The 27,059-nt window shown below is 38.1% G+C and overlaps 4 protein-coding genes across 4 annotated transcripts in view; 1 reads left to right on the top strand and 3 right to left on the bottom strand.

Moving 5' to 3' along the window:
* The window catches only part of LOC130647271 (uncharacterized), a 28,534-nt gene extending 6,262 nt beyond the window's left edge, over positions 1 to 22,272 (bottom strand). The window contains exon 1 of the mRNA XM_057453061.1: positions 18,002 to 22,272. Within this exon, the coding sequence (XP_057309044.1) occupies positions 18,789 to 21,860 (3,072 nt within the window). The 5' untranslated portion in view covers positions 21,861 to 22,272 and the 3' untranslated portion in view covers positions 18,002 to 18,788. The remainder of the gene's footprint in view (positions 1 to 18,001) is intronic.
* Positions 1 to 26,690, bottom strand: part of LOC130647272 (hydroxymethylglutaryl-CoA lyase, mitochondrial-like) — a 93,287-nt gene extending 66,597 nt beyond the window's left edge. Inside the window, exon 1 of the mRNA XM_057453062.1 lies at positions 26,663 to 26,690. The gene's annotated coding sequence lies outside the window, so the exon portion shown is untranslated. The remainder of the gene's footprint in view (positions 1 to 26,662) is intronic.
* LOC130648104 (uncharacterized) lies at positions 10,333 to 11,160 on the top strand. The gene is made up of 3 exons (XM_057454127.1): positions 10,333 to 10,656; positions 10,736 to 10,845; positions 10,962 to 11,160. The coding sequence occupies exons 1-3, from the start codon at positions 10,333 to 10,335 to the stop codon at positions 11,158 to 11,160; spliced, it is 633 nt and encodes a 210-aa protein (XP_057310110.1).
* On the bottom strand, positions 11,394 to 12,978 carry LOC130648105 (uncharacterized). Its single transcript, XM_057454128.1, has 6 exons — positions 12,908 to 12,978; positions 12,756 to 12,852; positions 12,318 to 12,540; positions 12,031 to 12,192; positions 11,799 to 11,965; positions 11,394 to 11,726 (listed from the first exon to the last, which is right to left on the bottom strand). The coding sequence occupies exons 1-6, from the start codon at positions 12,976 to 12,978 to the stop codon at positions 11,394 to 11,396; spliced, it is 1,053 nt and encodes a 350-aa protein (XP_057310111.1).
* Positions 26,691 to 27,059: the final 369 nt, after the last annotated feature.

The following is a 27,059-nucleotide window of genomic DNA, read 5'->3' on the forward strand; positions in this document are numbered from 1 at the left end:
TTAGCTGTGGTACGCCTACGACTGTGATATCCGCTCCAGTGTCTACTTTGAATTCTATTTTTCCATTTTTGACCGTTATATCTGTACCTTCCGTCGCTTTTCACTCGCTCTACACAACTCTTCCGCTGTTTTCAAATCTAAATCCTTTTTGCTGAGCAGCTTTTGTCGTAAATTGTCATCCAAAATACCTCCCACAATTCTGTCTCGTATTATTCCTTGAACGCAATTGTCACAATAGTTACAGTGTTTGACCAAAACTTTGAGGTCTGTGCAAAAATCATCGAACTTTTCTCCTTCCTGTTGTTGCCGATGATTGAACGTATGTCTCTGCATGGTTTCATTGATGGCTCCCTTTTCAAACACTTCTAAGGCATCGATAATGCCCTTTGTAGTGGCCGCTGCTTCCGGCGACAAGGTAAGGGATTCGTAAATGTTACTTGTTTCTGGAGTAAAAGTGAAACGTAGCATCGCACACTGGTATGCAGGAGATTGTTTTTCAAGTTCAGTCAAAATGGCATAATCCTGCCATTTTTGCTTCCAGCTTTTGAAAGCTGCATAACGATCAACGATGGAGGTGAGAGTACAGTTTTTAACGACTCCACCATAACGACCAAGTGAAGTACTAACAATAATTTTAAGAGTATAAGGAGTACTTGGTTTCACCAGGTTGCAGGTAGAAATACAATATCCACACAGAAAATTCCACAAAGTTCTGTTTTCTGTACGAGTAAATAAACAAAAATGTCTTCGTGTTGCCACTGAAGTAGACGAATAATCAATGTGTACGAATTAATTAATCATATGAGTATTAAGTCACCAAGTTCATTAATTTCCATCAGTTTTCCAACAATTTTCATTTTTCCCTCGTGGTGCTTTCTACTCGCAGCGCCATGTTATAATCGAATCTTTTTAAATCCCTATTGCCGGAACCGACAAATATAGACATAAGACTATTCATAATGGCGGACACGCACAGTCCCTAACAGGGCTGGCTATTTTGACAAGAGTGAAGCGGCTGATAAATATAGTGACTTTTTTGTTCACAAAGAAGAGTCACTTCTTGAGGGGACAATCCTTTCTGTCCACAAAACGTCAGTTAGAGTGAAATTCCTAATTGATGAATCAGTATCAACCATCAAGTTTGAACACATTGTGGCAATAACAGATCAAGAATTTGAAAAAGGTCGAAAAAGAAAAAGAAACGAGGAAGACTGGGAGAAGAACAGGAAAAAGCAGAAGAGAAACTTTGGCCAATCTTACAGCCCATACATATCCTACACGAATAGGAAATCAAATACACAAGCACGGTCTATTGGTGAGCCCTGTCATAACTGTAGGCTGAATTGTAGTAACAAAATATCAGTGGATCAGAGGAAAAACTTCTTTTGTTCCTATTGTAATCTGGGTAACCTTGATAAACAGAGGCAATTCCTTTTGAATTCCATTGTTATTGAGGCTCCATCTCGACACAGACCAAGGAAAGAAGTAGGTGAAAATAGAATCAATTCCATAAAGTACTTTTTGAACGTGCAACAAGTATGTCAGCCAATGTTTTTGGAAACATTTGGTGCATCTCGCAAAACTGTACGTACTGCTATTTTTTTAAAAAAAGATGGTAATCTTGTCTCAGAAGACAGAAGGGAAAAGGGCAATCTCGTGTGAAATATAATGATGATTCCCTTGATGCTGTAAAGCGACACATAATAATAAGTCTTGGTAGCTATAAAGTTTTGTTTTATCTTCGTTTTTTAAAAATACAGTTGTCTACTCGTTAAAATCTCACATCTGCTCTCTCGCTGGACACACATACTCACCTATTTTACAAAAACAAAAACAAATATGGTAGACCAAGCTACCACAAAGGCGCACATCGACAACCCAGTTCAGACCACCGACTTATAACATTATCTTGTAGCCAACATAACCAAATGTCAACAATCAATAAATCAATGTATAATAATGTAACAATTCTTCTTTAATGCAAACAACGAGAATGTTTTATTAATATGTACAGTTTTCGATGTTTTTTTTTTTTCGTTTTTATTTTGTGTATGTGAAACAAACAGTCTTTTAAACAAACAATCAGTTAAGGAGTAAGTATAACGCCTAATAGTTTAGTCAATATGTAATTTTTTTCGCACGTCGCATGCTGTACTACATGATGTTTTAATCTCGAGCGCTCCCCCCTTTGCGCATCGCAATCCCCTTTGGACTCACACCCAAACTGCCGGTCCAACTTGATAAACATTTCCAATTGATTGAGTGAAAGGTCTGGCCTGAGGATTCAGAACGTATTTTGTAGTTTGACGTTGTACTCCAATCTGCTTAACAGCTGGATCACCCATTGTGTTGTAGGTGAACTTTGGTGGGGGTCTGATTTCTCGCTGACTTCTTCGAAGATGTTGACGCATCCTCTTCCATCGAAGATGTTGACGCATCCTCTTCCCCTGCTGAAGTTTCTGCAATGTCCAACTGTACTTTCTGATCTTTGTCACATTCCTCGATCTTGTTTGGAGGTTTTTGAACTGTGAAATCAACACGTTCAGTCCGTATATAATTGGAAAGCTGTTGGAAATCTGCAGGGCCGAGTGCCTCATCATCCGAGTTGTTTGGGGTTTCGTTAATCTCATTGGTCGTATGTCGATACAGAACTGTTTAACTTCATTCCTCGACGTTTACTTCGAGTCGTAACTGCAGACGGCTTTGCAGCAGAGAGCTCAGGTTTCAATGTGTTCTCTTTGACCCTAGCTACTGTGTGTGTCTTCCTGTAGTATCAGATTCTGGCATGGCATAAGAAGGTTGCGATGTACCGTTCTCTGTCGGCTTGATGGGTCGTCTTCTTTTTGGACAGTGTATACTACTCCCTCTTGCTTAATATCTTTGACTGTGTAAACCTTTTGTTCCCAATATGCTCTTATTTTTCCAGGTCCACCACGTTCCACTACGTTCTTGATCAAAACTCTATCTCCAATTTCAAGTTGTCCAGATTGATGCTGTCGACCCTGTCTGTTTCTCGCAGCAGCTTTTCTTTTCTCGGTGCTTGCTCTGGCAATCTTATAGGCCTCGTTCATTTGACGCTGCCAGTTCTCAGCAAACTTGCTATGTGCTACTGGATCTCTTTTAATATCATCATCCATCAAAAAGTCCAATGGTAACCTAGGATGACGACCAAACATTAAGAAATGTGGTGCATAACCCGTTGTGTCATGGCGGGTGCAGTTATATGCATAAATAATCTGTTTAGGCTTGTGAGCCACTTCGATTTCTCAACTTCACCAAGTGTTTTCAGCATCTGTAACAGCGTCCTGTTCATCCTCTCCACAAGACCGTTAGTTTGTGGGTGGTAAGGAGTGGTTCGACTTTTTTTGTACACCAGATAGGCGATGTAGTTCAGTGAACAACTGATTTTCGAATTCTTGTCCTTGGTCATGCAGGAGTTTTGATGGTAATCCAAATCGTAGAATCTATTCTCCATATAAGTGCTTTGCTGCTGCTGCAGCACTCTTATTACGTGTTGGATATGCTTGGGCATATCGCGTAAAGTGATCTATGATGACCAGGATGTATTCGTATCCACCGTTACCGGTTTCCAAATGGAGATAATCTATCGCAATCAGTTCCATAGGTGATGATTAGATAATACTTTGTAGTGGCGCAGGCGGTTCCCTCATTGGTTTCTTTTGGGAAATACACGGAGACTTGTGTCTGGTAAATTCGCAGATATCTTTATGCATTCCAGACCAGTAAACTCTTTGTCTTGCTAACTCGAACACTCGATCAGCACTAAGGTGGCCCATGTCGACATGTAGGTGTTGGTACACAAGAGGCTTTAAAATCTTCGGAAGAACTATCTGGGTAATGTCGCCAGTTTTCTGCCTTAGTCGACCTTTGTCGTCAAGAAAATATTTCCGACGGTTCCGCAACATGATACGAACAGCGGGTGATAACTTATCCTTAGGCACATCAGAGCTATTTTTCAGTACATTTATCATCACCGAGATATCAGGGTCTTTTTGTTGAAGCTCGACCATTTTAGCAGATGGGATCTTATCTTCTTCGCCATACATCAACGGCTCATAGGAAACTAGGTTAACAGCACCTAATCCTACCCTCCATGCTTCGTTGTTACTGCTTTGCAACCTTACTCCGGCCATTATTGCTCTGAAGGCATCTTGTGAAAGTTGTTCCGTACAATCAGCAACGTATCTCTCAATATCCAAGGGCCACCGCGAAAGGCAATCAGCATCGCGATTAATAATACCAGGTCTATACCGCACACTAAAGTTGAACTCTGAAAGTTCGGATACCCATCTTTGTCCAATAGTGTTCAACTTGCTTGATTCCAGTACGTACAGCAGTGGATTATTATCAGTAAACACTGTGAAATGATCTGCATAGGCTAAATACTCGCGGAGTTTCCCCGTGACTGCCCACTTCAGGCCCAAAAATTCTAGCTTACTACTGTGATACTTGGTTTCAGCCGGTAATAGGGTTCTGCTGCCGTAACCTATTACGCACGTCTTGCCATGTTGTTTCTGATAGAGAATGCAATCAAGTCCCAGTCCACTAGCATCTACGTGTAAGAAATCATCATAATTAGGATATGCCAAAATTGGTGGTTGTGTCGCAATGTCAATCAAGGCATTCAAGGCAGCCTGGTGAATATCAGTCCAAACTATTGGTGTCTTTGATGGTGCTTGACCAGGATTTTTGTTAGTAGTATTGCGAATGGTATTCTTTTTCTCCGAAGGGATTGCAATCAAATCAGAGAGCGGTTTGGCTATTTTAGCAAAGTCTTGCACATGCCGACGATGGTAGCCCAGCAGACCAAGTACTTGTCGCACTTCGCCAATTGTTTGTGGTCTTCTACTTTTCAATGCGGTAACTGCCTCCATTGACGAATCGTCCATTCGGTAACCATCTTTGCTCACAATTCTTCCTAAGTATTTCACTTTATTCTTGAACATGTCACATTTCCTCGGGTTTTCCTCAATTTGATACCTTTTGCTAACAGTTGTTGTAACACTTTTCTAATGTGCTCAATGTGCTGGTCAAAACCTCCAGAGTAAACGATAACATCATCTAGATAAGGAAGGGCATATTCATCGCGAATGTCCTCAAACGTCTGTTCCAAAGGGTATCCTGACCCCCTCAAACAATCCCCATGGCGTCACAAACGCTGTTTTCTCCTTGCTCCTTGCTTTCTTTTGTCAGGTATCCTTGGTAGTAGGCACGTGTCTGGTCAAGTACTGAGAACCATTGGCTTCCACCAAGGTTATCCAAGGATGTTTGGATTCGTGGTAAAGGGTGTTTGTCTGCAATTGTTTTCTTACTCAGTACCGTGAAGTCGCAACATAATCGTATGGTTCCATCTTTTTTTCTTACTTTCACTACAGGTGATGACCAGGCAGATTTTGATTTTTCAATCCATCCACGACTCAGTAAATCTTGTAAATGTTGTTTCACATCGTTGTACAAGGGACGTGGTACTGAATTGTAGTTTCTCTGCACCAGAACTTCATCTGTTGTTCGGATGTCTATCTTAAGGTCTGTAGCACTTGCTATATCGTTTTCATCTTTTGCAAATGCATGTCTTTGTTCCCACAGCATATTCTCCGCTATTTTGCGTTGGCTGCCTGACAAGGACTCCAGATCAATTCTTTTTAACTGTTGATGATATTTTCGGTCGTCTTCCTGAATACTGGAATCGATTTCAACTGATTCGACCCTGGTGGTTAAGGCTGGATCACTCTCTAAATTCCTAATATGGCTATCTTTTGTATCTAAATCCTGCTCTTCTTTTGCGAACTCTTTGAACTTCATTGGTGCTGGAATCATTGATGTAACTGGTTGTTGTACATCAGTGTTTGATACGTTAGTGATAGTGATGGAGGTTCTGACCCTTGTTCCTTTCTTGAGTGATAAGATCTGCTCTTTCAACAGTAAAACACCTTCGAAGGGATGATTAGTTATTGGTTCAAACACTACCGGAGTTGTCTTTTCCATGACCACTGTTTCCAGTTTGCACGGTATGGTCATGGTTTCGCCCGGTTTGATCAGTGCACCAGTCTTCATCGATTTCACAGTACTGATCGGAGGATCTTCTCCTTGGTTAGAATGTATGAACTCAGTGCGTCAAGTTGTGTTTTTTTCAGGTCTGGAAATGTTTCGCTTGGCAAAGTGAAATCTACTGCTTGGTTCTCCTGATTCAATACTGCCGCAATCACGCTATATCCCACAATTGGTTGAACAATATCTTCATTTGTTACAGCAGCACAGAACTATTCTTTATCTAAAAATCTAATAGCACATAACCCAGGTATGGGATTTTCGTACCATTAGCCGTCTCCACTGTCAATTCTTCACCCAATAATTCAGATATACTTCCAAGATGACTTGTCTGTCCAACCACTGCTTACTAAGCAGACTAACCATAGTTCCAGTATCCCAAAGGGAGTCACATTCTGTTGACTGAATCCAATATTTCATGGTGTAACGCCTACCCACTAGAGAGACTAACTCTTTTTTTCACTGGTAAATACGCATCTCTCTTCAATTTCTCTCTGTTGTTCATTTTCCAACAGTTTTATGGCTGCGCAAAGAACTTTATGATTTTTCCAATCATTTTCTTGGCATCTTTTACTGCACTATTTCACCGCATGGCAACCGGAACACAACTTTGCTTCAGATGGACAATTGTTATTTACACAGTAGTTGCAAAAAATGGGAGACGAGTTCGTTTTTCTGGAGACTAGAGGTCGCCTCAATTCTCTAGTCTCTTCTCGTTTGACGACTTCTTCATCTGACAGTGTCTTGATTGGTGATTCTCACCACCACATTTCCAACAGTGGGTACATTGCTCACTTCTCCCTTTCTTTTCACAACTGTCGCAGCCTTTTCCAACTTTGGGTACCACCAAAAGTGTTTCCACGATTTTGTCTCTCTTGGGGTTTATCCGTTCGGATTTTTGTGATGTCATATTTCATTCTCTGCATTTCCACCGTCATGAACCGGATTTGAACCCTTTCTTCTTTGCTTCTCCTACTTCCTTACATAGGCTAATATAATTGATTTTCTTATTGTCATCTGTTATTCCAGAGATACGACATTCTTTCCTGAAGGTGCTTGTTCCTGCTGATTGTAGTCCTAGCAACTTGACCAGGTCTGCCGTAGCTCCCTCCTCTTGCCTGGTCTTTTCAGGACTACCATCTTCCTCGTTGTCAAGTTCTTTCGAATCAGGAGTAACATCCCCTGCCACTAAAGCAGTGTCTAGTTTGAGGAGCTTCTTTAACCTTGGTTGTAAGTCAGCAGGAAGCAATGGTAGCAATCCCTGGAAAAGATTAACCTTTTGATCTACATCAGTAGTGTCATCCAAAAGTTGTTGCATATCTCTAAGAAGGGCACGTTTATCCCTTCCATCTACTGGGTCTACTTTCCATTCCGTGGCGATCACTTTCTTGGAGCTCATCTATGGAAGAAATCATTATAACCACGTCCTAGGTCCTAAATTCAGGCTTGTCAGTAGTAATCCTGTCAGCGAGATGTACCCCTCGATCAATCACAGCCAAAAATTAGCTTGCGCATAAGTCCAAACTAGAACGGCAACAGCAATTCAGACAAGAAACAGCGAGTCGGGTGTCAGGTGCAAGACCGCGGGAGAAAGCAAAAGCGCGTAGGAGAAAACGAATGCCGTTCGTGTGACCAAGGACGAATGGCCTCGTGGTAGTCGCTTCCCAAAAATGCGTAGCTAGGCCCCAAGCCAAACAACAAACTCAAAGTACGTTTTCAGTCAGAAGTACGGAAATAAATACACCTACTTCCTTTCAGTAGCATCAAATGTTTGTATTACTTCACTAAAACATTGATAGTTACTATCAAGTAGAGTTGAGCTTGATAACGGACGAATAATTCTCAATATTTAAGTTCAGTGTTTTGTCTTTTGTTATGTAAACAAAATCAATCAAAGGTGTCTACAGCTATCTGATTCTGTTGAAAACATTCTCTGATATAATGGTATCGGATATCGATATGTTTGGCCTTCATGTGCTTTACGGGGTTTTTCAATAACGCTAAGGCACCTTGGTTGTCATTTTTAATCACAGGCGGCTTGAGGTCAAAATTTGTTAAATCTATGATAAGTCGTGTTATGTAGGCGGTCTCCTGAGCTGTTACTGAGAGGGCCATAAATTCAGCTTCGCATGTTGAAAGTGCCACAGACGCCTGTTTTTTTCGACCTCCAACTGATAGGTGGCCCACTCGGATTGATGCTGATACAATAACCGGTAATACTTCTTTTGTTATCCAAAGAAAAATCCCAATCAGCATCACAAAATGCATAGAAACGAAATTCTTCATGGTTTAGTTTACGAAAAGTGAATGTATAACTCACAGTATTCTTTATATATCGAAATACATGTTTTAACATAATCCAGTCTGAATTTTCAGGCTTTGACAAGTGTTGAGACAGCTTAGTTACAACATAACTCAAGGTCGAGAGCAAGTCATGGCATATACAATGCTTCCCACCATTTGACGATATAGTTTGGTTTCTTTATCGGTCTTCTCAGTATCACTGGTCTCATCTAATATATATGCGGCAGGGTTTTGTTCGCATGGGGTATTCCTCGGTTTACAATCATTGAGACTGAATCGGATAAGGACATCTTTAAGGTAACGGGACTGGAACATGGTGACGTAGTCAATCCCCCTCTCAAAATCAATTCCAAGAAACGATGAGAGTGTTCCAAGATCTTTCATATTAAATCGATTCTTCAACTGGATCTTGACAGTGTTGAGCAGTTCGTCCTTACTTGATGTAATAATAATGTCATCCACCCAAACAAGTAACACAATGGTACTTCTTCGTCAAAATTAAAGGTTTTCACTTTGCCGTAGGGCGCTATGTCTGCTGAAAATTTTCTATTGCACGGGACGCATCAGATTTCTGTTTTAAAAAATAAGTAAACATACATCCTGTGAAAACAAGAGCATATCTGAAGCCATTCAGTGACGCTGGTTCTATTGGTCCGGCTAGGTCGGTGTGTACAAGTTCGAAAGGAGTCGTGGCACGGATGTCTGGCTGAAGATTAAAAGTGTTGGTCTGCTTTGCTATTGTACATACCTCACAGTCAAATTTTTCTCGTTCACTGATGTGCATTCCTTGAACTACAGATTCTAATTTATCACATCATCAATATTACAGTGTCCTAATATTCTGTGCCATGTTCTCAAATCCTCTATGCGTTTTTGGCTCACATTATTCTTGTACAGATAGTATAGTCGTTGGCGTTGTTCGATTGGAAAGATTGTTCCATCTGGGGCAATGAGATTAGCATGATCATTGGAGAAGTTGACAACAACACCTTTACGGGTTGCGGCTTGAACAGAAAAAATATTTTGAGGGTAAGTTGGTACATACAGTGCGTTTTCAAGGTTAACTTTTACTAGTTCTCCACTTTATGTACGTAAGTATGTGACATACGTTCCTCTTTTCAATGCAACATTGTTTCATTTGCTCCCATCTGCCAATTCTATATAATGTTCAGCTGGTTTGAAGTTGTTATCAATTTCAATCATATTCTCTTTAGAATTTACTATATGGGTTGTTGCTCCACAGTCCACGAGTAGTGTCTCACTACCATTAATTTTCATACTGAAGTCATCATTAATCTTAAATGCAAAAAAATGACTCTGATTATTATCACTCATCGACTTGGCCTGGTCACGGTTTTGTTTTCGGCAGTTACGGTTCGAGTGCGATGAGGATCTACAAACGGTACATCATTGTCGCCGACATTCACTCGCTTTATGTCCAGCAACTCCACAACTGTAACAAATGAGTTGTTTAGATAAATATCATTTCGTGCTTTTATAATAGCTTCATTTTTATTAGCTTCTGGTTTTGTAGATCGGGCAGTTTCAGTTTCATCAAAATTTCTCAGAGCTTGCTTGAATTTGTAAAATGTGTCTACAGTTTCGGATTGTGTTATAATAGCAACAAAGGCTTTGTACTGATCGGGGAGTTCCTTGAGTACCATTGCAATTAACAAAGCATCACTGACATTCTCACCAGCTGTTTTCAATGTGGCTGCAGTTTTTTCTGCCCTCATCATATAATCAGTTACTGATTCATTGTCACTTTTCAACAATGTTGTAAGTTGGTTGAATAGGGTAATTATTCTCGGTTTGCTACTTCCTGAATAAAATTCCATCATCTTTTGCTTCACGAATGAATTCCCGTGTGACGTCATTTGTTTACATTTTTGAGGACGCGCAAGGAACTGGCAGAAATTATAACAAAATTAAGTTGAGCACGTTTAATGCGACATAGCCATGTGGAAGGGATCGGAATATTATGCCTCTATGCACGAGGATGATAGAAAACAATATGAAAAGAAATTAACTTTATCCGACGAGACAATATTGCCTGATCCTTATATACTGGAGAACTGGAGTAATAATGTTGCTTTGATGCCTGATTTAACTTGGGGTGATATGTACCAATATCTGATCAATACTCCAAATGAATTCTCACATGAAGCTATGAAAGCATACAGGTCGTTGGAAGCCTATAACTTTTATGTGAGTGGTCATGTACAGGACGTATTTTACCATGCAATCGACAATAATTGTGATTATTGTATTATTAAATCTGAGGTAGGTATTCTTTCTAAATACAGCTAGCTAGCCATATGAAACTAATAAATATTTTAAACATGTTTCTTTTCACTTTTAGGTATTGCCTAGTCAGAGACAAGGACAGAAACAACAATGCTACGAAGTATGGGCTGCAGTAAACAACTCTGGAGGGTGGATCTTTACTGTTAATTGCAAGTGTATGGCAGGGTAAGCATGGCAAACATTACTTCAGAAATACTGACAATTTATCTGCTTCTTCTACATCACATAAAACGTTTTACTGAAACATAACTTGACAATGATCAATTAATTATATTTTATAGATTAGGATCAGTATGCAGTCACGTGGCAGCTTTGTTATTTAGACTTCAAGCATGCACTCAGTTGGGATTAAATAAAGTTGCTTGCACTAGTACTCTATGCAGTTGGAAAAAATCAAGGAGACAAGCAATTCCTGCTCCATTGATAGCTTCGACGATCCTATGGCTGGTTCATGTGAATTCAAAAAGAGGAAAATGTTAGAATTAAAAAAAATATTAGCAAGGAATTAGCTATTTTAAAGGCTATAGATATACTTCCTGATGCTTATGACACAAGTGCAACTGATACTGCTGAGGAGGTGACGGTGAAAACGAAATTTGTAATCTGCCAGAACCCCTTACCACTCTTTATTTACCAGAAGCAATAAATTTCGATGATATTACTTTGGATGTTACAGGCAAAAAAAGATTTATTGATTATGAAACAACACAAAGTCAAAAAATGTCCGACAATTTAACCGAAGTTGCCAATATACAAAGTGATATACAAAGTTCTTCTTCTATAGTGAAACCACGATCAGCCATAACACAATCCCCATGCATAACTTTATTTAAAAATCCACTTTTATTTGTTATATCTTTGTCGGACACACGTCCACCCCAACCACGTGACAAAAAAATGACAGAACCTGACGGTGTTATACCAATAAGGTATTTTATTGTGTTTGTATGTTTATAGTTCGACCATGTTTGAGCACGTGTATTTAAACCAAATGGTCTTTCAATAAAAATTTCTGTGCAATCAATTATGACAGCACAGTTCAGGAACTTTTCATGAAAAGCTGCTGGTAAATTACTTCATACTATGTGCCTCTGAGGCCAAACAATTAAGAACTGTACATTTTCAGCAATGATTGGCAACCATGATCTATAAATCTTGGAAACTTTTTGAAAAGAAATGCCAAATCTGTGTGCTAGGTCCTTGTTAAGTAATCCAAGCCTTAACTCAACCAATATTATCAAGAGATGATCTTTCATAGAGATATCACAAACTTTCTCAACTTTATCTTGAAATAATAAAAAAAAACAATCAAAATCAGCAACATTCTCCAATCCTGTGTAAAATAGGAACATTTTATCGCTGCATTTAAGATTTTCATAGGACATTGTTGTGAGGGTCCTGTGCTAATTATTTTTTCATTAACTTTTATCAAAAGTTCTGTGTTTTTATTTTTGAGTCTGCAAATTTCCTCTTCCAGTGCTTTGATGTTATTTTCTGTTGTTGTTTGAGTTCCTAAAAACATAAAAATGTAATTGTTTAATATATTTTAGCATAAAATATAACATAAGCTACCTAGCTACATACTTTGTATTCTTAGTTACTTTCAAATAAATACACAGCTAAGACCAACAAGCTACCTTTATCCACAAATGACTTTGTAGCTCCATAATCTTCCTCCTCTTGCATGTCCAACGATTCACTATGCTGTAGTTTTATTGCCTTAAACTTTTGAGCACGTTGGTACCTATCAATACTTCCTTTTTCATGAAGGTCCTGGTTCACAGTCAGATACAGAAGGAGTATTGTACTTAAATAAGCTTGGTACATAGTCAGGATGACGTAAAGCGTTTGATTTAGCACCTACAAAAAAATGTTGTTATTAAATTTATAGCTAGCTAGCTGGTTGATGTAACCATAAAGTTCAGCTGAAATACCACTTCTAAAAATAAGTTATAGCTAGCTGCACAATTTACCACTTATAAAATGTTCACTACATATTCTTGAGTTGTCAATCTTTTCATCTTGCTAGTTCTTTCTTTTTATTGCATTCACCCACAGCTCCCTGCGACGTTTACTTTCAGGAGTACTTCCAAAGGGAATCCAGTAAAAACAAAGTTTTTTTTCTTTTCCTCGCATATTTGTACAATCTGCGGCACAGCATGAATCAGGCATCTTCAACAACTAACTCTGAAATAACTTTAAAACTGTTTTAAAATAAATCCTCTACTGAAATATCTGGCTACAGCACGGTCTAAACCCTTGTTGTTCTTCCATACGTTGTGGTTTCTTTCCTGCCATTTAGTGCGCATGCATACAATAATGTAAACACGGAATTCATCTATTGACAAAGAACGTTCATCTAAAAATTGTAAAGTTCAGCAAATGCAAGTTCTTTTTTATCTGGATCAATTTCGATACTACTAGTTCCAACTAAAGTGTCTTTAAATTCCTTGGTCCTTGACACTCATGTAACCATAGTCATAAGAAAAAGAGATAGTCTTGAAAAGAGAGCGCTATAACAATAGAAGCATTGTTTTGATCCTTTTGTGGCCGTAATTAAACTAGAACCCAGTTTTCTACAGGCACGGTAAATTAGAAATGGCGGTTTTTCTGGTTCAGATTACTCTTTTTTGTTGTAAACAAAGAATTTAATTTGATTTTTTTATTGATATGCCTGGAGATAATTGTTCAATATTTGGCTGTACAGTATCACGAAGAGCTAAGTACAAGGGAATAGCTATTTTTAAAGTCCCGACTAGTGATAATACGTTCGATTCCCAGTGGAGGAAAAAATTGATAGCTATTGTCACCAAAGATCGTGTGGTTGATAAAGCACTTCGTGACAGAATAGCAAATAAAAGGATCTTCATTTGTCAACGGCACTATAATGAAAATCAATATTATCGTCATGAGAGCAGAGTTACATTGAATCCTGGTGAATTGCCTTGCCTCAATTTACCCATCAAAAGCATTCCTTCTTCTTCAACCATAACAAAACCAAGGGAATCATCACAGTCAACTTTATTAAAGAGAGCTCAACATCCACCTCCAGAAATTAAAGCACCTGAATATTTTGAATGTTATCAATCATTTTCTGAATTTTCTTCCTGTATTCGAAATCTCAGACTTGCCGAGTGGCAATATAATTATTCCGAGAACAGTGTTCAATTTTATTGCAATGATGATATTCATATGGTACCAAAGTATGAGTTTTATGTTGATACAAGTCTTCAGTTTAATGTCCGTGTGCTACTATGGAGTCTTCCTAAACAACATCAAATTTATAATATCTATGACCACTCAGTTAAAAATATCACAATTTCTAATTTGATTAGATACATTTCGGGTTTCTTTGTTTGTCCTGGTTTGCCAAGATCATTTTCTGGTAGTTGCATTGAATATACTGCACCTAAAAAATTTAACCCAACAATAGACATATTACCAAATCCTCTTTCTCAAACAAAATGGCATCGACCACCTTCCTGCCAATTATTAATTAACACTGAAGACAAATGTGAACCGTGTTTGAAAGCTGAATCTAGGGAAAAACTTGGTCTTCAAAGAAAACAAGACAATTTATCCACACCGGCTCATGATAAAGCTCCTGTTTCCTTAACATCTCCTGATCGTATAAAATTGAAACTTCAAAGTTATAGAATTGAGAACAAACAGTTAAAAGCTGACAAATTAAAGATGATGGAAGAAATCGTACAAAAGGCAGTACCTGTTGATGATAGTTTGAGCAAAGATATGATGAATATCATTTCAAATGCAGATTACGAAAAGATGCCTGAATTTATGCAATTCTTTTGGAGTGAACAACAAAAATATCTTTCTTCATCAAAGACAGCTGTTAGATATCATCCTATGATTATCCGGTATTGTTTGGGTTTAGCTGCAAAATCGCCTTCGTTTTATGATGAAATTCGTTATGACGAGAAAACAAAAGCTGGTTTCGTTATTTTGCCCAGTCGTCGCCGATTAAGGGACTACAAAAACTATATACGACCACAACAAGGATTTAATAAAGATGTCATCTTAGAATTAAAAAAAATAGTGGAGAATTTTTCAAACATAGAACGATATGGTATTGTGTTAATGGATGAAATAAAAATACAAGAGAAATTATTTTGGGATAAGCACACCGGTGACTTAATTGGATATGTGGACTTAGGTGATATGGAACTTAATTTGGCATCCCTTCAAAAATCTGATGACATTGCATCACACATGCTGGTCTTTTTAATTCGAAGTATTGTTAACCCCTTAAAATTCTCCCTTGCCAACTTTGCAACCACAAATGCTACGTCTGTTCAGTTATTTACATTATTTTGGAAAGCTGTTGGCATATTGGAGGATAATTGTGGAATTAAAGTGGTCGGTGTTACAAGTGATGGCGCTTCTCCAAACCGCAGTATGTATCGGATGCATTTTAATATGACAAGAGTGGAAGATGCTAATAGAGACGTTGATGTAACCTATCGTACACTTAATGTGATGGCAACTGAAAAGAGATATATTTACTTCATATCCGACCCACCACATCTGATTAAAACTGCCAGAAACTGCTTAGCTAATTCAATGACTGGAAGGTGCACAAGAAGTATGTGGAACAATGGTAAATATCTGACATGGAATCACATATCAAAGCTTTTTTTTGATGATTTGGACTGTGGTCTCCACCTTGTTCCCAAAATCACAAATAACCATATTAAACTCACACCCTTTTCTGTGATGAATGTCCGACTAGCTGCACAGGTGTTAAGTGAATCAGTTTTTCATGCACTCCAAACATATGGACCACCAGAAGCAGAAGCTACTGCCACGTTTTGTATGATGATGGACAAGTTCTTTGATTGTTTGAACATCAGAAATACAAAAGAAGGCATCACTAAAGCAAAATCGTTTCTAAAACCATTCGAATCACAAGATGACGAGCGCTTTACATGGCTACTTGAAACATTTCTAAAATATTTTTCTGATTGGAAGGACTCAATTGCCACAAGACCTGGAAATTTCACTGATAATGCCAAATCTAACATGTTCATCTCATGGCAAACATATGAAGGTATTAAAATCACAACATATTCATCGATCGAGCTTATTAAATATCTATTGTCACATGGTGTAGCATATGTTCTTACAGAGCGCTTTTGCCAAGATCCACTGGAAAATTATTTCGGAAGACAACGATCAATGGGGCATAGAAAAGACAATCCTACTGTTAGAGATTTTGGATACAACGATAACACGATTCGTACACAAAAAATATTCAGACCAATAGCTGGTAATTGTATTGACAACGAAGCATTTGCCAAAATTGATGTTGAGTCTATGCCATGTCGTAAAAAAAAGAAATAATGAAGAAAATGATTAAGGCGCCAAGTCATCAACAAATCAAAGAAGAAGCAGCACACAAAAACGGTTATTTTTATAGCAACACATCTTAAAAAACATTATTACTGGCTTCACCTTACTCTGTTTTTATGGTTCTGATGGTGAGTATGATTAGAAAATTCTGTGGGCCAGTATTCACAAATATAAGTTCCACATAAATTTTTGAGTCCCAATGGGCAAATATTTATCCAGCATTATTCTGAAGGTAGTATTTTGCAGCACACAATAAACTGAATGTGTATGAAATCATTTTCTGTAAGTTCCATACAAAAATACTTACTTTTAAAGGTTGAATATTTCCGTGTACTTCTCGTTCTTTCCAAAATAATGTTTTTTATAAGTTTGTAGCTATAAAAATAGCTGTTTTAACAAGTTTATAGTCTGTTGTTCAAGACTAATGTCCATGATCCAAAGTGCTTGATGCTTTTTTTACTTCAGTTCGCAAGGATCGTGATTTTTTAGCCTTTGATTTAACATTGTGCCGTTGACATTTATCCTTCACAAGTGAATATACACGAACACGAATATACAACATGATAAGATGTTCCAGTAAATTCAAAGCTATCTCTTTACTAACTTCTTCAGTTGAAGCATTTTTTAATTTGTTGTAATTGCATAAAATTCTTGCATTATTCATGAGATATGATACCATTTTTTTACTGTCAATAATTCTATGCGTGGTGCTAGACTCTTGGCGGAAATGGGATTCAACTATGGAAAAAATTTCAAAAACTTCTGATGTTACTGTCCATAAGCCGCCTCGGTCTTTAATGCGAATTAGTGTATTGATTTCGGTATCGTGTTCCTGGTCAGTTGATTTACCAGCAATAAGTAGATGTATGCTTTGCAGATTCAAGATACTACGACTTTGTTTCGATCTACGTATACGTCTGTAATGTGTTCCAAAAACATATCCTGCAAGATATTTAATAATTTGCTTTTCCTTTGGTGAAAAATTTGTACCTGGAGATACATTTGCAATATCACCATTAACAACTGAACCTGTTAGGTGGGCAAGTACATAGTTCGCTAACTCAAATCCTAGGATAACTGATGCTCTTTTTGATAAGTTTTTGAAAACAATATTCTCGGAAACACATTTGTAAAAAGAGGCATAAAATTTTTCGCTATTGTTTTTAAAACTGGCTACAACATTGGACAGGGTATATTAATGACCCTCTTCCAATCTGATCTAGACTGTGTTAGATCTAAACTCAACTTCTTCTCTATCAAGTCTGTCCTTATAACCTCCTGCCAAGTCTTTCTCGGTCTGCCTCTGGGCTTTGCCCCAGGAACTATCAAGTCTCTACACTTTCTTACCCAATTATCCTCCTCCATTCTTTCCAAGTGCCCCAGCCAATTCAATCTTCTTATCTGGATAACATCTTTAATTCTACAGAGACTTAGCCTGCTTCTTAGCTCATCTGAACTCTTTCTGTCTCTCAGACTGGCATTACACATCCACCTAACCATTGTCATATCATTACTTTCTAAACGGTCAAGATCTTCCTGCTTCACTGCCCATGTCTCACTACCGTACAACATAACACTTCTTACACAGGCCTCATACAACCTACCTTTTACCTCAATTGACAGGACTCTGTTAGTCAACAAAGGAAGTAACTCTCTGAACTTTTGAACATATCACCTAAGTAACAGAAGTTCTCAACTATCTCTAACGAGCCACTGTTGCACATCATTGAAGCTGGAAATACTTCAGTCTCTATAATCTCACCTTTGCAAAGCTTGCATACAAACAGAATGCCAGCTCTAACCTTCCACCAATACTACTGCACTTCTTATGTACCCAATGCTTGCAAGTCTGACAAAAAATTGAGTTACTACCAACCCCTTTCCTGCAAACTCCACAAGGCCACTTTCCAACTACAAGGTCACACTTGGCTGCAATGCTACTAATCATGACTTTAGACTTTGCTGTGTTCACCCTTAGCCCTCTTCTAGTCCTTTCTTCCACTTTTCAAACTTTTCAACTAATTCTTCCATCGACTCTGCTATGAGAACCAAATTATCTGCATACAATAACTCCCATGGACAACCTGTTCTGAACTCCATCGACAGCGCAAGACTAGAACAAACAACAAAAGACTAAGTACAGAACCCTGATGTACACCAACATTTACACTAAATTCATCACTAAGTGAATCGTTAATCCTGACACGACTTTAAGCATTGCTGTACATAGACTGTACTATCGTAACTAGCCACTCATCCACACCTATTTTTCTCATAGCCCACCAAATAACTTTACGTGACACTCTATCAAAAGCTTTCTCTAAATCTACAAAGGCAAAATAGAGATTCTTTCTCTTTCCTAAGTACTTTTCTTGAAGCTGTCTGAGTAAAAATATTGCATCTGTAGTGCCACGCCATAGAACAAAACCAAATTGCATCTTATCTATATCAATTCTTTCTCTAAGTAACTTATCAATCACTCTTTCAATAACTTTCATTACTTGATCAACCAACTTTGGTTGCTCCGGCCACCCCAATAATTTCATCATTTTTTTTTTTTTTTTTTTTTTTTTTTAATAAACCAATTAATAATATATTAACATAAACCAACCTAGAATTTACAATATAAAACACAAATGACTAAAGACATTATACATGGAAAGATAACACTTTGAACATTGAAAGGGTGACATTACGATACGAAACGACATATAACTAATATTGATTTAACAGTACATTTAGATGCAATCGTAAATTGAAGCTCTATTCGCCAACGCAAAGTCATTGAGATTAATATCCCTATCTAGCGTCGATCTAGAACCCCGAACACATCGAATTGTCGACCGTAGCAACGAGAAACATATCTTTTTTCGTATGACATTCGTCGCTAAAGATACCGGAATGGACCGTTTTTCAGCAATCATATCGACTAAGCGTTTAAAAAAGGCTTTGCACTCATCGCCCATCGCACCATTTGTCGCGAATACAAGAGGTGTAAAGGAACCATTCTCCACTTGAAGTACGCGCTCGTTATACTGCTTCTTCTTTTCCGTTTCGTTTTTCTGGAAGGTTCTGCTTATTTCCATATTCCTGTATCTCTGAGCGTAGGCATTGAATACCCTTATGTCTAAAAATACTCTTTGGTCAGGAATCCAGAAACTGCGTGCACTCACATCCAGTCTTGATTCATTTCCGTCGTTTGCCATGCGTTGTTGGAATCTTTCGCCATTGATTTCAAGAAGACTCGGCTCTACTCTTACATCTTTACATACTTCCTTGAGAAGGTCTGCAGTTATGTTGCGAATCTCGTTGTGTCGAAGTGTGACTAGTCCACCCTTTTTACATGACAATGCATGGCTTAAATCAAACCGAACACCACATATGCAGTTGGAGGGCAATCGTTCCAGTTGCCAGTTGTATCGAATCTTGATTGCATCCCAGAACTGTTGCTTTGTCAAATCGTACCCCCACTCTATAAGTGGAAGCGTTGTCAACCAATTTGAGACTCCCGTTCGCATATTAGATTCATTGATTCGTTTCTCCTCGTCTGTCATCTCAGCTCGCAATGCTTCAAGATCTTGTTGATAGCGTCTGCGTCGTTCTGATTGAATTTGTTGTTTGGACTTGTCACCTTCTTCATTGTTCACCATGAGAATTTGACTTCTCAGCGAGGCTGTCATGTTTCTCGAGTTCTCATACTCGATCGTTGCATTTTTACAAAACACATCTATTCCCAATCCACCAAGCCTCGGAGGGAGTGCTAAAAGTTTCCTTTCGTTATCGTTAACGATGTGACCACCAGTTACCGCAGGGATAAACTTGTGTCGAATAACTTCATCGAGAGGTGTCAGGAACTCTTCTATGCCAAAGATCGTTCTTAGAAAGTATGTAAATTTGTTCTTGTAGCCATCTACAAAGCACATGTATGCAGCTTGAGGTTGCGTTACTGCTATGTCTGACAGTAGATTGATCTCCCTGACCCATTTGGTCACCATCGCTTTTACATACGTCTCTTTGTATTCAACGCTTCCTATTACAGCACCCAGGTGTCTTTCACCCTCAACAGTAATTTGAATGCATGTACCTTCGAACTGCTTTCTGGCTTGTTCAAGTTTACTTGATTTCACGATCAGCCAAGATTTTACTGGTTGTGGGAAGTATCCAAAACTGGGACCGATTCGCGTCAGATTGTCCCACCATTTTCGTATTGACTCAAGATTGCCAGATGCGGTGAGGTCATCAGCAAAGGCCACTGTCTTGTTATGATCTGTACCAATGAGATACACCAGAGAATCGAGAAGGGGTGTAATTCCTATTGCATATATCGCCATACCAACAGGGTCGCCTTGTGTTGTACCTTCTTTAGATAGCAATTCAGCACCTCCAATGACGAAGAGTCGTGCTGGTCGCGTATAGCAATTTTTTACAAAAGTCGATATTTCAGGACAGATAATTCCGATGTTGTGTAGTAATACCGATCTATTCAAGCTGTTAAAAGCATTCGCTGCATCTACAAGTAAAACTGCATCCGAGTTATCATCTTCAAACATCACTTTCATTGCGTGGATTGCTGCTTCACTGCCTGCTTTTTGTCCACACATTTGAGATTTAGATGATGCACCAACGACATCTTGTTTAACAACACTCATAACAATTTTCCCCGCAATTCGCCTCAAAACTTCTCCAACTCCAATTGGCCTTAGACCTGGGTTTTTGTCTAATGGTACAAGTCTTGATGCTAACAAAGCTTCCAATGTACCATCATCAAATTCTTCAATACACATCTTCTTGACTACATTTGCAAATGCAGTTCGAAGATCTTTTCCACCTTCACCATACATTTTGGATGTGAGGATCTTTCTCCAGCCATCGGCGTCTATACCAGAGGGTCCTGCACCACCTTTCGTCAATAGTGCAGCTTTTAAAACCATGGCTTCATCTATCACGTCATAGATAATCGGCTCGACTGTTTTCGTTGGTCCTTGCATTATCGCGTCTTCGTCAGCCTCTTTTGCTTCGGGATGTTTCATCCGTAGCAGATCGATAGTCTGATTATTTAATGGCAATACCCCACCTGTCATGTTGTTCGTTATCAGTTTAATCGCTCCATTAACGTTACCTTTCTGCATTAAATCTTTAAACCTCCGAGATATAGTGTTGATGTCCCTTTTTGTGTTTTTGCTTGACATTCTTGACTGTATAGCCGCTGCCTCAGCAAGTAGCTTTAGAAAGTCTCCATTTCGCCAGTATACTAACCTCCGCTCAAGAGCATTGACGTGATCACGACTTTTTGAGGTCTTTGTTGGTTTTTGTAACAGCAATGCTGGCATAACGTGTATAGCTGTCATTACACATTCTTTTAGTGGACTATTCTCACACCAGGAGTTTAACAATCGGTTGATTTCACGAATGAACGATTTACCGACCGCACCGTTTGGCAACATGAACAAGTTGCGTCTCCAATACACGATTTTCTCATAACACGTTTTAAGGTTTTCTTTAGCAATGCTTCCTCTCACATCTCCCCAATAGAATTTTTCAGTAATCTCGAAATTGTTTCGCTGGTCTGCCACTGCTAACGAGTTGTTTGGAGCTTGTGGTGGAGGTTGACTAACTTCGTCTTCATTCACCTCGTTTGATTTACAGAAACGTAGATGTTGCAGGACCCCACGGGCAGACTTGCATCTTTTTCCACACCTTTCGCAGTATGATAGCGCCTGATCTTCGTTTTCATGACTTTCGTTTTCATCCACATCATTAATATTCCGATTTTCGTTACGTTCATTCTCACTAATTCTTATTTCTGCCATGATTGTTTGCTGAAAACTGACCAAATCCAATTACTTCTATCGTCACATGCAATTTTTCGCAAGATAAATGATAATCAGGATCAGGTTCAGAAATCCTTCATGGTTTTTAAGTTTTACAAATTTTCCGTTACAGAAAAGCGTCCGCAATCTTCGGAAGACCAAATTTGTCTCAATTTGTCTCGGCGCAATAATTTCATCATTGCGCCGTAAAACAAAACAAACGTAAATAAACGGCCCGGGTACCCAGACTATCTCTTTTTCTTATGACTATGATGTAACCTAAAATCTTTGTTTCCCATATCTCAAATTTTCGTTCATCCCCATCAAAAATCACTTCTTCCACTGGTTTCTTGGTGGACTGGGCCCATAACCTGTGACCATTTCAGCAATGACTTGGGGGTAATAAAATAAACAAATACGAAAATGGTTTTTCTTCTATATAAAATCAACAAACACGTGTTTCTTCTTTTACACTTTTAACTCTACCATCTTTAGTCCTAATGCCGTTCTAGTTAAACGGCGCCGAAAGTCTAGCAAATAAAAACAAATATGGCGGCAATCTAACATTGGTAGCTATAAAGTTTTGTTTTATCTTCGTTTTTTGAAAATACAGTCGTTTACTCGTTAAAATCCCACATCTGCTCTCTCGCTGGACACACATACTCACCTATTTTACAAAAACAAAAACAAATATGGTAGACCAAGATACCACAATGGCGCACATCGACAACGCCAACAGGAGACAGATCAGACAGATATACACCTGTCACATGAACATATCTAAAATGTACCAGCTTTTCAAGCTAGAAAACTCTACTAGCAATGTGGAAGAACATTATTATCGTAAGATTTTCAACGAAAATTTTAATCTAGGGTTCCATCAACCTAAGAAGGATCAATGCGATGTTTGTGTGGAATATCGAAATGCTGTTAAGATAAGATAAGATAAGATAATTTTATTAATCAAAAATAGCTGTACAGTTCAAATAATTAAATAAATTTTAATATAAAGAGAAAAAACAAACAAACTATTTTTGAAGGGAGACCTTACCTAATAGCAGAAGCTAAGACGAGGATAAGGCCACCCTTGGACGAGTACAATAGACGGCACAGGACACACAAGACGGCACGAACATATATAATCACCAGATAAATGAACCGTGTGAGAACAAAGGGAAAATTTGTTACAAATTAATAAGAGGCAATAAAATACTTCTTTAGATCACTTTTCAGACCAAAGTAATCTATGGAAACAAATTTTTTAGTCATTGATGTCTGTATCTTATTCCAGGATTTAATGGTGCTCAATCTAATAGAATTTTTACCAAAACAAACGGTATTGACAGTAGGAAGATTGATCAAGCCAGCCTTTTCTGCGCAAGTGCTCTGGGCATGGTTGAAGTCAACCGCAAAAGTATTCTGGATAGTAGCAGGCATTTTATCATGAAAAAGCTTATGCAAAAACAGAATGTTCTGACACTGGACAATATCATTGAATTTGAGGATTTCCAAGTTGCCATAGATGATACTAGATGATGCTCTTCGAGATTCAAAAGTCATTAGTCTGATAGCAAAATTTTGTAAAACAGCAATACGATTAACATCAAGACTCTTTGGTTGACCCCAAATTTGATTACAATATTGCAGGTGGGAATGAAAAATGGCATAGTAGACTGGGATAAGGACATTTTGAGGCACAAAATGACGAAGTTTAGCTAAAGCTCCATTAGCCCTCTTGAGCTTGGCAACAGTATTATTGATCTGAGTCTTCCAGCTTAAATCAGAATCTAATATATAGAACACCAAGATATTTAATAGAATCACTAGGCATAAGCCTTTTACCATTGATGAGAAGCCTAAAATCATAATTCAGAGGTTTATGTGCATGTTTAAATATAATGTATTCTGTCTTGCTAGCATTAAGAGAAATCTTATTAGCATTCAGCCAATGACAGAGAAGCTTGAGGTCTAAATTCATTTGTTTGGCCAGTTGTTTCAAAGAGTCACTGAAATGCAGGAGGTTTGTATCATCAGCAAAGTGGTGTACCATAGAATAGTTAATTGCACAATTCAAGTCGTTTATATAAATTAAAAATAAAAGTGGTCCTAAAACAGAGCCTTAAGGGACACCATGTCTGGTAAGATTATTTGCTGATCTAGCTCCATTTAAAGACACAAATTGTTGACGACCTATTAAGTAGGACCTAAATAAAGAGAGAGCATTACCTCAAATTTCATAATGATGAAGCTTTGTAAGCAGAATTTCATGATCAACAGTATCAAAAGCCTTCTGGAGATCAATAAACACTCCACATGCATAATTTCCTTTATCAAGAGCATCCATAATTTTTTGAGAGATATTCATTAGTGATTGACAGGTTGAGTAATTTTTTCTGAAACCAAATTGTTGCTTATACAGGACATTAATTGCTATGGTTCTGAAGCAACAACACGAAAGCAAACAACAACAATGACAGATAATGTTAGAAGTATATTTCTCTTGTTTCATGTCATAACTACACTTGAGTTTGGGGATGGAAACGCTAACTCAGCAACTCGCTTGGAAATTGCCTACATCTGAGCGACTCACTTGGAAATCGCCTACACCTGAGCAACTCGCTTGGAAATTGCCTACCTCTCCGCGACTCACTTGGAAATCGCCTACACCTCAGCAACTCGCTTGGAAATTGCCTACATCTCCGCGACTCACTTGGAAATCGCCTACACCTCAGCAACTCGCTTGGAAATTGCCTACTACCTGCTATGGCGTATCTCGTGGAAACGCACCTCATTTGTTAGGGAAACAAACGCATCTTCATCCCATTTGGCTGACGAAGGAAGCCCGACATCCCCACCAGCGCAGGTCAACAGTGCTTCTACCTCTGGACAAAAAACTTGGCAATCGCAAGTAGCCAAATTTGGATCACCAAGAAAACCTTGAGGCAAGAGCACTGGTGTAAGCGAGCGCGCGTCTTTGATGCCAATTGATCCCTCCATCTTGCGTTGTAGATCGTTGCGTGTTGTAGTTCGTAGTATCGTTGCGTGTTATAGTTCGTTGTAGAAGACCCTCTGGGGCTACATCAATTGGTATCGTATGCACTCGTCATGTGTCGGATGATGGTCCGGTTATCGAGTTAACATAAGGGTTATGGTTGATTGTAGAATTAGTTAATATGGTGACAGTTGTGGACATTGATGCCAGTACATGAAGTGATTGATGTACATAAAAGAAAAAGAAAAAATATATAATAACAGGGTGGGTGGGTGGGCAAACCAAACTATTAGCAAAATGTGATGATGGAAACTAGTTGACTTTAGCTGCTCCCAATTTATAGGTAGGCAAGGCAATCTTAGGGGCCTGGATCTACAACAGTATTGGTTAGTTACCTTGAGGGCCCCTAGTGTTCATGCCTTGTGACCACCCTTTTCACTAGTCTACCATTCTAGATTTGAAATAACATTGAGTTTCTAAAGTATATCCTTCAATGATGCTAGTAGCCATCTTTATTGACACTTGAATACTGAATGCAATCAAAGCCAAGCCTCTCAACAAGGTATAAGTACTTACTTCAGGAACCGCAATTAACATGTGGTGAACTGTTGGTCCACCACCATTTGTTAGCTTCAAGAAACCCATACACCCGTTTATATATAAGTTTTTCAAATATCTTATCAATGTTTGTAAGTAAGGATATAGGTCGATAATTTGTAAGTTCCAATTTGGATCCTTTTTTATGAATAGGGATAACCCTGGCAGTTTTTAAATTAGAAGGAAAAATGCCTGAAGTAAAAGACAAATTTATAAGTTTAGAGAGTGGAATGGATAATTCAGTTTTAACAGTAGAAAAAATTTGGGCAGGAATGCTAAATGGCCCAGAAGATTTACCAAGGTCCAAGGAAGAAATACAATGGAGAACTTCAATATCATCAGTTGGTAAAAGAAACATTGAATTAGGAACAGAATCTTTTAAGAAGGAAGAGAAATGTTTTGATGTGAATGGGATGCCCATTCTTATATTGTCAGCAATTGATGAAAAATAATTATTAAAAGAGCTAGCAATTGTCACTGGATCAGTGACAAGTAAGTTATCAATGTTCATACAGGTTGGAGAAGCAGAAGCAGAAGAACGAACAGAAATTATATTTTTAACACCTTTCCAAATGTTGCCAATATTTTTTTGGTTATCACTAAAATATTTATTGAAAAAATTACTCTTGCTCAATCTACACAGAGTTACAATTTTATTGCGGTACTTTTTGAAACCTCTAACAAGAGAGACTTAAAATATGGATCTTTTTCTCTTAAAAAACGTTTATGAAGAAGGTCTCTTTTAGTAATAGAGGTAAGGATACCATTAGTAATCCAAGGATTGGATTTTTTTCTAGTTTTTATATTACAAGTCGTTTTTAATGGAGCGTATTTATCCAAAAGACTGTTGAAACTGTTATAAAAATTATCAAACGATACATTGGGATCATCTGTGCTTGGTTGAAGTATAGCATCCCAATCCGTATATTGTAGTTCAGTGCTAAAGGCATCATGACTGAATTTTTTCCAGTCACGAGCATTAGATACATCTTTTTTCATAGACTTTAATTCAGTTTTAGTTAAAGCATAAGCCATTTCAATGTAAGTTAAAGAAATAAAAAATGACACTTCTGTTATATTAGCAAAGGCTGTCTTCGAGCTTTCTAGTGCATGAGTACACTTGGATAAACACGGATGAAAACACGTCCAATCACTTCGGAGGTGAGTAAGTAAGTGATACAAATGCTTCGTTGAGTGGAAATTCTCAGGTTCCCTTAAACTCAGGGACCTAGAAATAGTGTTAGTTTTTTTATCTGTCCGTCTGTATCTGTTAACAAGACCTTATTGCAAGAGAAGTATGATATGCACCTGAAAAATAAAAATGACTAGGCAATTTAAAAATGACTAGGCAATTTAAAAACAATATCAAAGAAGAATCCTCTAAGGATGAAAGTATATACGTAGCTGCGTTCGTTCTTCAAAATTCTAATTTTTTTATAAACGTAAACTTTCCGTTTATAATCTAACGGTTACAAACTTGGTGACGCAAACAACTTTTTGTTTTGTGTGGAACCAGAGCATTGCAAAGCGTGGCTCCAATGAAATTTCAAGTTGCCTGAAATTGTTTATTGAAGAATTACCAGACATTGTAAAAACACTCTATCTTTTTG

This window comes from Hydractinia symbiolongicarpus, chromosome 6 (assembly GCF_029227915.1).
Source record: "Hydractinia symbiolongicarpus strain clone_291-10 chromosome 6, HSymV2.1, whole genome shotgun sequence".
Classification (NCBI taxonomy): Eukaryota; Metazoa; Cnidaria; class Hydrozoa; order Anthoathecata; family Hydractiniidae; genus Hydractinia; species Hydractinia symbiolongicarpus.